Raw genomic sequence first — 12,974 nt, 5'->3', positions numbered from 1 at the left:
AGCATTTGTAGAAATAGCTAGGTAACTGAAAATGCCAGTATCCCTTGAGAGCTTATTGTACATAACCTTCATAAAAAATAAAAAAAATGACATGAAAAATCAGCTAATTTCTTATTAATGTCAATTTATAAAGAAAATTCTTAGGCAAGACGTATAGAACAAATAATTGGTAAATATTACTTTTCTTTTGTTTTTCAGTTTTAGTTTTCTAATTCATCTGATCTATTCATGCCATTTAAATGACTGCTGTTGAAATTATTCTGATATTTGTTTGGCCAGTGGTTTTGGTTGTTTTCTTTTTTTATGACCAAATGTTCATGATTTAGACCTTTCTATTGTATTAAGAAGGAAAATATCTTTATTGGTTTGTAACTTTGTATAACTGAAAGAAATTATGTTCCCATAAACTTTTATGCTTGCTGACTCTTTTATTCCATTTCAGTTAATATGGTAAGCTATTAAGATAGTCAAACTGTTCATGTTACATGTTTATTCCCTCAATTCTTCTTTGAAGATTTGCTTATAAATTTTGTAAATTCACAACTTCATTCTTTTGATTGAATAAATTCATGTGCAGGAGAAATACAGTGTGAACAACCCAACAATTCGTTGTACACTTTCACAGGAAATCTAATCATAGATAAGCAAACTATCCCCCTCTCTCCAAATCAGTTGTTGTTAAGAGTGAGTTTATCACACTCTGACGGTTCTTACTAATGCAGCTTCTGTAGCATTTTAGCTTTAAGTTTGCTATGAAATTTTAGGATTTATTTCTGCTTTCAAAAATATATGCTAATTTTTCTATTTTTTTAGTTGGAAAGTACATTACTTTGAACATTGTACTTGTAAGTGCTTGTTATTTCGTGAAATTGATCTCAGTGATGTTAAAAAGTGCCACTAGGAGAAATTCACACTGATAAAATGATTATAGATGTTGCAATAAAAAAATTGAAAAATGTGAGATTGAATCCTATGAAGTATCTGTGGAATGCGCAAAACTTGTAGTCGTAGATTTAGGCTACGTATGGTATTTTAGCTGTATTGTTGTTGTTCTTTTGTTGTGTTCTATACACAAAAAAAAAAATCATACTCTCACAGACGAGACTCTTTTTCCCATATGCTTATGAAATCATATAAAAGATGCACATGTAAAATGGAAATCTTCTAAGTATATTTTCCCCTCTAATCAGAATTGTTTTCTGAAAAGTCAAGTAACAAATGAGCAAAGTAATACAAAGCTTAAATCTCTTTATAGTCCATTTTGAGTTAAGCTCCATACACTTCATTTGGTTGCATGATGATCTCATTGTTTCAAGGAAAGAATTAGACCTCTTTTTGGGAAAAAGTTAATTAAATGAATGTTATAGAAGTATTATCTCTGTTTTGTTATTAGCTTGAATGTTTATATGGGTACCTACACTTTTCTTGGGTTTGGTCTGTACTCACTTGAATATGAATATTCTTACAAATGTCAAGAGAACGTGCTTTTAAAGATTAGCATGCAGATTATATGTTTTATGCATGTTGTTATAGATAATGTTATTGTTTTTCAAAAATTTGTTGTCTTGATCAATCCTTTTTTTTTTCTTTGCATTGTCTTCTTTGTTGTTTTCTAATTTTGTCAAATTAGAATTTTGAACAATTCTTCACTTTCTTAAAATAAAATTTCACCCTCCGAGTCATGCCCATCCAACTTTTCTTTAACAACATGATGCAGGGTTGCAGCCTTCGGAACACCGAATACATAGTTGGAGCCATTATTTTTACTGGACATGAGACAAAAGTGAGTTTTCACATGAATGACAAGTGACCACGCACGAAATAGCTTTTGTTTGCGTGTGCAATTATTTTTCCTTAGCTTGGCATTGCCAAATAACTTTAACTTCTAATAATTAACCTCATTGCAGGTAATGATGAACTCTATGAATGTACCTTCAAAACGAAGTACCTTGGAAAGGAAACTTGACAAACTCATCCTTGCGCTTTTTGGTGGTCTCTTTTTCATGTGTCTTGTTGGCGCCATCGGAAGGTTGAGCCTTTGATGCTATTGATTCATATACTGATTTCCATTGTATGTTATTCATTTTTATCATAGCTAAATTAATTTTGTTCACAAATAGGATGACTTAATGGAGTTATTCCGTTGGTTATTATTTAGTTAAATGGAAATGTTTTAAACGTAAGTTTTGTTCCTGGATCATTCAGCCTCAGTGTCTGGAAGGTTATAATTCATGCTGCAAGCTATTATTATTTGTACAAATTTGCTTTAACTGCAATATTAAAACATGGATTGAAGCTCTCATGCTAAAATGCCTTCCAGGTTGAATGGGCATATTTATATATCGTAAATGCTTGAAAATCGTTGCTTTAACTTGAAATTTGCATTCAATATTTAGTATTTAGTGTGCAGAGATTCGGTTTTTAGTTTAAACAACAGCGCTGACATCTTCCTGTGCCTCTTTAGTGGAATTTTTATCAACCGCAAATACTTCTACCTTGGTCTCAGTGGGCATGTGGAGGATCAATTCAACCCTAGCAACAGATTTGTGGTACCCCTCTTTTCTTATAATGAAGCACGCAAAAAAATTAGGTGGATATTCTTTAGTATCTTCTTCTTTATGCACCTCAATTTCAGGTCACGATTCTCACAATGTTTACCTTGATAACGTTGTACTCAACCATCATCCCCATTTCTCTTTATGTTTCTATCGAGGTAGGTTCCAATTGTATTATGTTGAATGGTCATTTGTGTAAACTTAACTCATTATCTTAAATTAACTAAGCCCTCCCCAACTATTTTCAGATGATCAAATTTATCCAGTGTGCCCAGTTTATTAACAAAGATTTGCATATGTACCATGCTGAAAGCAACACCCCTGCATTAGCTCGTACGTCTAATCTGAATGAGGAGCTTGGCCAGGTATTGCGATTTCATTTCTTTATATTCATGCATTTTCTGAACTTCTTAACTTATGCATTGAATTGTTGATGATTTTTTTTGTTAACTTTACTAGGATAATTGAATTTGATGATATATATCCCATTTTATTGTAAGATATTTTTACTGAAGAAATTTGTTCTGTAGAACTTAAACCACAATTTCATTTTATGCTCATTTTCCAAAAAAATTCCTTCCCCTTTTATTCTTCGTATTTAAGGTACAAGGCAGAATTGGATGATTACTATATTGGATAATAGATTATCTTACAGAGGTCTTAAATCTATTTTCTTATGTTTACAGTTTTATTTTAATTGACATACTATTGGAGAGAATTTTAAGATAAGTTTATGGTAGAATTAGAAAATATAGAGCGGTATATGCTTATATCAGGAAGATGGTGTGAGTAGGACTTTTTAAAGATAAAAGGGTAGAAAATGCGCCTAGGTGATTTGGGAGTTTAGAATGGAGCCTAGAAATGCACCAATAAAATGTGTAGATTGAAGTAATTTTGATATGTTAGCTGGGAAAAGATCTAGACTAAAGGCATTATGGTTAGAGGCCATTTAAAAAAATTGCATAAAATATAAGTAAAACCTCTTCTGGTTCCCCTGCTTAGTATGAATGAATGGAGATGGGGATTTATAAAGCTGAACCAAAATAGTTGGGACAAGATTACTGATGGAAATGATGATGAATTTATTTGTATTTTTATGCATGATTTGATAGGAAGTGCTTATATTCACAAGCACACCTAACCCAAACCAAGTATCGAACACAGAAACTGCTGTCCACAGCAGGAAAACAGCCCAAATAATAGAAAATCTGAGAGAACTTGAGAGAAAATCGTAGGAAAACGATTGCAAACACTTGTATTCCACTAGTAGATGCAAACAAGAAGCAAGATACAATTTTCCTTCAATTCGAGAGGAAGGAAAAACTCTCCACTATCTCCGGCAACGCCAAGAGCCAAAAAAAACCTAGATCTCAAAGAGAAAACTCCAATTCAAGATGAGGAGCCAATTCCCCACCAAACTTCTAATTAAACAAAATTCCTCATAAAGGACAATAATGGACTTCCTAAAACAGCCCCTCGTTCAAATTTCTCCCTCCCAAAATCAAGTTTAAAGCTGCATGGGGCCCATAGGGGATGCCGCCCCTTCCTGCTGTTTCCGCCCAGCCAGACGCCTGGCATAAAACCGGACCGGTCCAGTGGGGATCGGTCCACTCGTAACAGATTTCCTCCCTCAATTGTTGAAAATCTTTATCATAAGCTTTGTTAGGTTGACTTAATTGAGCTTTTGCATGGTTTGAATGATTTTAAGCTTTAAAACTTGCGCTAAGCTTGTTGTATATATATATAATTCAATTTAGTCCTTTGATTTTAGGGGGGGGGAAACCAGTTTGGTCCACATATTATTTGGTTGCCCCACTATTACCCTAGTTGAACCATTTGATTTTATTAAATGGTTGTATTCTTCTTTCTAAAATTTTGCATATATTTGCTCTGAAACTATATTGATGTGGACATCAGATCATGGAAAGTTTATCAGAGACATGTGGTATCGACGACCTACGGCCATGATGGCGCCGATCTATTTTTGAATCTTTATATGTATTTGTTTTATTTACATTTCCAGTTTTACCCTTACTTAAGGGTTTTGTCGTGTGTAAGCCCTAGGGGCAATGTTGTCGTTATTTTCCCTTTCTTTGTTGGAGGCTATTTATAAGCCCCTCATGTTTATGTTGAAGTTAATGAATTTTTATCAAAGAAAATTTCTGCATTCTCATGTTTGTGAGAGCTTGAGGGATATGGAGATGAAACCCTAGGAGAGGGAAACGGATCACCCACCAACCTTGGAAGCGTCCGGGTTCGTTTCTTTTATTTTATTCTATTTTTTCTCTCTATATTCTTCTCCTCCTCCCTATACCACCACCGCCGCCGGCCTACCTCACCTCTTCCCCACCCCTGGCCCAACTTCCTACCCGATCTCCTTGATCCGCCGGCCCCCTCCCTCGCCTTCCCTCCTCTTACTAACCGACGACCTCACCACCACCAGAATACCGCCGCCGACCCCCATCCTCCCCTCTTCAAAATTGTTTCCTAAAGCTCCACTTTCCTTATTTAACTCCATCTATCTTTGGAAGGAATTTGAATTTGAAATAATTCAAATTTAAATCTCAAATCATTCATATTTCATTAATCCTATTTTTGGAAAGGTCCTTAATTAAATTAATTAATCCAAATCAGAATTAATTGAGTAATTAATGCTCTAACTCCAAATACATTGAATCTAGACGCATGCCCCCCTCCCTCTCTCTTGGCCGAACCCCACCTCATTATTTCTTTCCCATAAAATCAGCCCCCTAACTTTGGAAATAATTCCAAACCCAGCCCTAGCCTACCCACCCCCCCTCCCTCATCCCATAACCCACTTAAATTATTTCCAAATCAAGGAATTTCAATTTGCAAATTGATCCCAGCTTTTCCCTCCAAGATCCTCTTCCAAACTTTAAACCCAATTTTCCCAAAATCTGAACTAAACTCTCCCCAAATCCATTACCTTGGCCGGCCACCCATCCTTCCCCCTCCTCCCTCTCAAATTCTTGGAGAAACTCTAAGTTTGTGAAGGATTTACCCAAAGACAGCAAAGCTCATTCTCTACAACACTTCAACACCTCATACCCCATGCATGGCCGATCTTGAACGCGATTCCGGCTTCATCTACAGTGACCAAAGCAACGTCGACATCCTCTGATCGCCTTTCTTTGACGTTAATCCGAACGTGGACAATACCATTGGGGAATATATCGAACGCATCATCTTCACCCTTTCCAACGCTATTGAAGAGCACCTCTCTCCCGTTCAGTGGGTAATTGTCGCCAAGTCAACTCAAAGATCTACATCATTAGATCATCACTAGACCAAGGCAAAGGTGAACTTTCCTTCCTCGTCAGTTGCCCTCTTCATTCTTCTTCGATTGCGGTTGTGAAACAAGCACAAAGAATCTTGTCAAAGTCCTCCACCAAAACTTAGTAAACATAGGACTTGAGTGTGGGACTCTTTGCCAATGACTTCATTGTTAATCTAGGGATCTAGTTGAAAGCTACTATATTTGCTTTATTTGTTGAATTTCTAATTTATTTTGTGGTTTTAACTTTTCTCATGTGGTTTGGCCTAAGCTAAGGCACCCCTTGTTTTCTTTTTTCATTTACTGGCTAGAAGTTCTAAATTCATTATTACTCTTTATTGAAGGCGTGCAAGTTCTTAACAAAGTTCATTTCGCATTTATGTCCTGCATCATATATGTACCGTGATTTGAATTGCAATTCAATGGGGGTGTTGGTGGCCAAATAAGCCTTATGCTAGCGAAGACGGATTCCAAAGTGGTCATATTTGCTATGCATATGGGATTCACAGATGTTGGTTGTGCTTTATACCATCACCTGAAAGGCATTGGGGGCCTGTGGTGTAGTTTAAGTGAATGTAGACGGAATATATGAATGGAAAAGAGAGATTTAAATAGATAAAATTGATCTAGATATATGAAAATACTTAAGAGAATGTCTGGCAAATATCTGCATGTTTATACTCCGTAGAAACATTTTATCCAGGCAGGTTTATTTTAGTAGTTCTATTTTATTTTATTTTATTTTGTAATTTTAATTTTAGATATTTTGATGTGTCTATGATGAATGCCTATAACGATGTCATGAATTCTTTAGATTTTCCATTTACTGAATTTGACTCTCTTCATCGTTGAATGGATTGGTTGATTAAACTAAAATTAGTTGACAAGGTTCAATTCAAAGGTCTGTTTTGGTTCACTACTACTAGTTCTATGTTATTATGTTAATGGTTCAGTCTCTGTTCATGGACTTTCAATGGGGTGAAAGGCTAAATTAGTTGTTGGGTTAATGTTTGGGTTTGCTAACTGAATTTTGGCCTTGTTTTGTACCTTCTGCATTTGTTCCTTGTTTGATGTTTGGGCTTGCTAACTGAATTTGGAACTTGCTTTTGCACATTTTGTAGCTATTTATTTTTCTTCCCAGTCTAAAACAGCTCTTTCTTACATGCAGAATAATAGACCAACAAAACAAGTAGATGGGGACTAACATATATATATATATATATATATGTCCTATTAGCATATGCTCTGATATTGACTGGCTTTTCAATGGGACTTTGTATCAATAAGTCTATCCTATTTTGCACTGATTATTCAACTCCATGTCAACCAGGGGTTTTCTGTTTGGCTATGTATCCTCTACTCGAGTGAACCTACAAGTTAAATGGAAAAATTAAACTTGCTGAGGCATGTATATGTTTTATTCAAGAAAATTTAAAATTCTATTTTTTTTTTGGTGCTCGTTGGATGTGTAAGTTGTTTGAGTTCAATACAAGCACGACTATTCAGGGAAAGTCATCTTGTATCTGCGTCAAAATTGAATATTTTTCACTTTGATGATCCCTTATCTTAATCTATTTTTTTCTACTTACACGATTTGCTTAATTTCTTGATTTTGATCAAATTTGATCCAATTGGTTTAATTTCTAGTCTTAAAAATCAATTGTTTGCTGATTTTTTGTGGGTTGAATTATTCATTAATTTCTTTGGGTTAAGTTGATCGTTGCACTATCATTTTTGTTCAATTTCTCATATTTTTGGTTTACAGTTAAAGAAAGTGGGTTTATTGTGTGAACTAAAGTTATTCTTAGATTTGTGAATCCTAATTTCCTTTATGTGATTTTCATTCATTGCATCATCCTTGTTGCATTAAGAATCACTAAAACCTTAATCGTTTTGTGTTCACCCAAAGCTGACACAGGCACAAAGTATTTTTGGAGAATTACACTAGAATTAGAGGAATCCCACTCAGCTAGATGTAACAAGAACTAAGCTATATAAATCATTATAACTCAATTATTTCTCTGTCCCTAACTAGGCTATCCTTAGAAAATTAGACGAAGTGGTCGTTGGGTTAGTTGGTTTTGGCAACTACTAAGATTATTTCATCATTTTCCTCTCCTTTGAAGAATGTCAACAATGAGTCTAGTATTGGGCAAAGCACCTTCTCCATTATTAGCGATTGATGCTTGTGGACGCTTGAGCTTCGAGCCAAGGTGGTATTTTAGTCCCAAGTTATGGGAAAAACCAGCTTGAAACCAAATTTTATGTTAGGCTATAATGGAATGGAAAGAGAACCAATGGAAGGAAATGACAATTTTATTAAAAGAAAGAAATGAAGATACAATATAAGATTGGGTTTCCTTATTCTTTCATGTTGGATTGCATTTTTTTCTATTAATGGATGTCATTATTACAGTTTACCTTTTTATAGCATGATATTTTAGATTTCTTAAATTTATGAATTAACTTTATATACTGAAAAAAGCATTGTTGTTCTTGAAGCCCTGATGTGAGGTTTAAAAATACAGACTTGCCTTCAAAACCAAATATGTGAAACAAATTACTAAAATATTAGCCTTCAGTGTTTATTTTTTATTTTATTTTACTTTCATGGTTGTAATTGGTTATAATATTGAATTTCGTGTCCAATATAACAGGTGGAATACATATTTTCTGATAAAACAGGAACCTTGACAAGAAATTTGATGGAGTTCTTTAAATGTTCTATTGGTGGAGAGATGTATGGAACTGGTATTACTGAAATAGAAAGAGGGATTGCCCAACGTAATGGAATGAAAATTGATGAGGTAGATATAATAAGTTAAACTTTCTAATATGAAACTATATATCTTGTCAGTACTAACTTGAAATGCGCTTGTTTTTCTTTCGTTGATAATGGTTTTTACAGACTACATCTACTACAGCAGTCCAAGAAAAGGGTTTTAATTTTGATGACCCTAGGCTTATGCGTGGTGCATGGCGAAATGAACATGATCCTGAAATATGCAAGGTAAAACATGGACTAAGATTTAACAAAATAGCCTAAAAAAATAAATAAATGAATAAATAAAAATAAAAAATATTTTTTTTTAATAACAAAATAGCCTTATGTTTTCCCTAACTCACTTCTATCATAATCGTATTGTTTTTTCATACCCTAACTGTTTTCCCTGAAATAAAATTTTCAAATGTTACAAAAATTTATTTTATTCTTCCTAATTTTCAAGATTTATATGATTTAATCATATGCGATCAATTTTTGTCTTACTTCACATTCTTGTTGCTGCTCTATAATGTAGCTATTGCCATTATGCAAACTACACTGGCCGTAACTTCATCCTTTTGTTAATTGGTTGCTAGTGACCTATCTTATTGAGTAAGGATATATTTTTGTTGATGGAGGCACACAGAGAGGCAACATAAATGACGATGAATGTTATGGTCGAATTTTGTTTTATATTTTTTGAAAAAGGAAGAATCCAAGTGGTGGGAGAACATTGGAGAAAAAGAAATGATGGGTAAGAGAAGATTCAGATGAACGAACACCTCAGAGGAAGGTAGGCTTGACATGGAGTTAAATACAACATGATAAAACCCTAATATTATGAGAAATAGGGAGAATCAATGAGGAAGAATACCGGAGCAAACTCCATTTTTTGTTGATTGATTTCAACTAATTGAATTGAAGACTTAGGTCCCTATTTATAAAAATATGCTTTATTGAAAAATTACAGAACTATTTGCAAACTAATGCAAAGTTACTAAACTAATTTTAAATACTAAATAAGAATAACATAAAATAATTGATGTGATAGTGACTCAATATTGATAGCTAAAGAGAAACATCTTGCATTGCATCAATTCCCCTGAAAGAACTCTAAACCAGAGAATTGAAATGTTACTAGAGGAAGAATTGAAAGTCATTGATGGTGCTATAAAGCTAGTGAAATTTATTTTGAAGAGGGATGGATGGTAAATTAAAATCCATCTTAAAGAGGAAGAGATGAAGAGGAATAACATTTTCATCATCAATATTATTAGTAGAAGCCTAGAAGGATCTTTCGTAGATTCTTTAGAACATTTTCACAGCTATGAAAAAAATGTCTGGAAGCTTAAAGGCCTTCATGCACATTTTTATTGATTCAACCTAATTAAGATATTAACTGGTTGAAGTAAGATTTTTTTTTAATATTTGAGTTTATAGTTAGGCTATGTTGAGTGATTTAGAACAACACAATAAGATAGTTGTAAGAAATGAACGAATGATAAGTGATCTAGACATTGTAAGAGATAAATAGATGAATGATATGAGCTATTGGGTGTGAAAAATGTAATATGATATGATAAAACATGTTGAATGCTGGTGCTTGAGCACTTTGAGCAATATTAAGCTGAAGCGGGAGATGTGAACTAACATGCTAGCACGATGGAATGCAAGGGATGTACAATGTGAGGATGTTGGCGGGACTAATGGTCTATTCAAAGGGTATTGTGAGATAATGACATCGACACAAGTGTAACTAGTAAGCAGTCGAGCACAAGTAGAGAGTTGGTTAGTGCTCATGAGGTTAGTATAATATCCGGAGGTTGCGGATGGACTTGCAAAAGGTGGTGAACAATGTGTGTTTCCCATGCCATGTTCATGGTGATGTTGTCAATGTAAGCTGATGGGGATAAAAATAAGGTCTTCAATGTGGAGGGGGTTGTTATTGAGATGCACAAATGTTGTAGGCAATAGGCACAATATAGAAGGGAACATAAACGGGGCTACGACTAATGCATGAACATAGGATTTGTTTCCATGCGATATTAGGATGGGAAGTTTGCCATCGCGGGAGTAAGCTTCTATAGTGAGTTTGACTGGAGAGCAAATTTAGGACTAGAAGGTGGAGGGTTGTGTGAGGTTATGGATTAGATTCAGGAGCAAGTGTTGCTCTGATACCAAATTGACATTCCAATGATTATGGAAATGACGATGAATATTGTAGTGGACATTTGTTTTAAATAATTAAGAATGGAAGAATCCATTGTAGAGGGAGATTTGATCAGAAAAAATAGAAATGGTAATAAGAATTTGACAAATGAATGCCTTAGGGAGGCATAATATAGGAATGGGAAAAAGGAGGAGAATCAGCCAAGAGGAAGAATGGCATATCAAGAGTCATTGCTATTTGATTATCAACTTCTGCTAGATTAATTGTCTTATTCAAATTAGTATCATGTTGTTTATCCTTGGTTTTTTCATTTATGACTAGTTTAATAATTTTTTATTTGTCTAAGGGCACTTTTGTCATTTGTTAATAAAACATATTTCTATAAATAGAGTTGCAAAAGTTTTGTTAAAGGTGCTGGGAGAAATCTATTAGCTAAATGAAACAATATTTCAACTTCTAAAAATGTATCTAATAATCAATCAATTATTTAACTATCATTTTTTTTTATATATATTTAACTATCATTTGAGGCACAAAATGGGCTATTTTAGGCATGCTAAAAATATTTACTATCATTTGAGGCACAAAATGGGCTATTTTAGGCATGCTAAAAATATTTATTTGTTAGAGATATGTTAAAGATTATTAAACTTGTGTGATGGAGCATTTCGTTGCTTTAGAAGCATTTGCGTAGTGATTAAAGAGTTCTCAATCATAATATGTTCATAAAATGGATTAACATTAAGTTATTTTTGATAGCATTGTTATTTATATGTTGTGTTTAATTTTATGTTATCTTACTTAGCAATGTAATGATATTTGGAAAGAAGAAGGGTGATTTGGATCCTATTTTGTACTCATTTATTATAGCTCTTAGCTAGCCTGATACCTAGATATTTGTTGATTTTGTCTACATATAGATGCTATCAAAATATGAACTGAATGCCATTTACGAATTTTTTATTTAAAGATGTCAACAAGTAAAATTGCTAATGTTTGCTTCTAACATGACATTACATAGCAGTCAACGAACCAAACAATCCCTATGTTGTATCATTTTTTCTACTTGTGAATATCCTTACTAAGGATATTTAAAATGAGGCACATTGTTGTATGATTTTTTGCAAAAAATAGTTCTGAGTTTTCTATTGAAATTTGTGTAAAGTTAGAACAATCGAGAAGTTTACAAGATACATGAGGTTCCTTGGTGTGTGATTAGTTGAATGATGTTTGAGAATGACACTCAATTCTACTTTGGATGTTATAAGTTAAAGTGGTAATTAGATGTGATAGTGTTAAGTGTTGATTTATCCAACATAAGAGTGGATATAGAATTGAGGATATAACCTATAGAGTTAATTCTAAATAATTAAAATAGAGGACTCATGTGTATTGTTTGTAAGAGAATGTCATGGACTCTTTAATTTAATTTTGTAAAATTGAAATTAAACTAGCTATATTGTATGAATTTGAGTGTTGTTCATTAAGGCAAGCCAATGGTAGCCATGTAACATGTTGACCGTGATGGTAATATAACTGTTATAAATGACGTGTGGCAATATTAAAAAGGGTATATTGATAAATGATTATATTTGAAGGGTGTTGTGTTTAGCATCTATTAAAGATGATACAATAAATATAGATTTAAGTTTTTGAGGATATTCAATGAAAGTAGAAGATACACCAATAAGTTAAGTATGTAGAATTTTGTTGAAGGTATAAAAGGAAAAAAATAGAGTAAATATAGCATAGATTGAAATTTTGCAAAATGGTTTGCATTAAATACATTTTAACTCGTTATATAACAGTCAACATGAACAAATCAAGGTTGATGGTTCGTAAAACCAACCCCATATAATTGGAATATGGCTAATGATGATTATGGTGATGATCTCATTGTTCTGGATGAGCTATTCATCATACTTTTATGGAAACTGTAGATACAATTAATAAAGATCAGTTTTCAGGTTTGGTTTGCTTTTTTGTAATGATTCACAATTCTCCTTGGAGTACTTACGTTAGGTTAGTTAAAAAAATCCATAAGTTCTGTCTAAAATTCATGAGTAGTGTCATAGCCATGTATTGTTCTCTTCGCCATAAAATAAATCTATTAGCGTCCTAGCTATATATTGTTCTGTTTGCTGTTTGGATTGCTTCACGTACACCCTCTTTACTGAGAGAGCTCGATAG

The 12,974-nt window shown here is 33.5% G+C and overlaps 1 protein-coding gene across 1 annotated transcript in view; it reads left to right on the top strand.

The window, feature by feature from the left end:
* Positions 1-12,974, top strand: part of LOC110105226 (phospholipid-transporting ATPase 3) — a 46,406-nt gene that overhangs the window by 16,248 nt on the left and 17,184 nt on the right. The window contains exons 8-15 of the mRNA XM_020834625.2: positions 578-684; positions 1,718-1,783; positions 1,908-2,029; positions 2,465-2,549; positions 2,636-2,713; positions 2,804-2,920; positions 8,508-8,657; positions 8,759-8,860. Of these exons, the coding sequence (XP_020690284.1) occupies positions 578-684; positions 1,718-1,783; positions 1,908-2,029; positions 2,465-2,549; positions 2,636-2,713; positions 2,804-2,920; positions 8,508-8,657; positions 8,759-8,860 (827 nt within the window). The remainder of the gene's footprint in view (positions 1-577; positions 685-1,717; positions 1,784-1,907; positions 2,030-2,464; positions 2,550-2,635; positions 2,714-2,803; positions 2,921-8,507; positions 8,658-8,758; positions 8,861-12,974) is intronic.

This window comes from Dendrobium catenatum, unplaced genomic scaffold (assembly GCF_001605985.2).
Source record: "Dendrobium catenatum unplaced genomic scaffold, ASM160598v2 fragScaff_scaffold_689, whole genome shotgun sequence".
NCBI classification, from domain to species: Eukaryota; Viridiplantae; Streptophyta; class Magnoliopsida; order Asparagales; family Orchidaceae; genus Dendrobium; species Dendrobium catenatum.
Note: the sequence above shows the minus strand (reverse complement) of the source record. Positions and strands in the feature narration are given on the sequence as shown.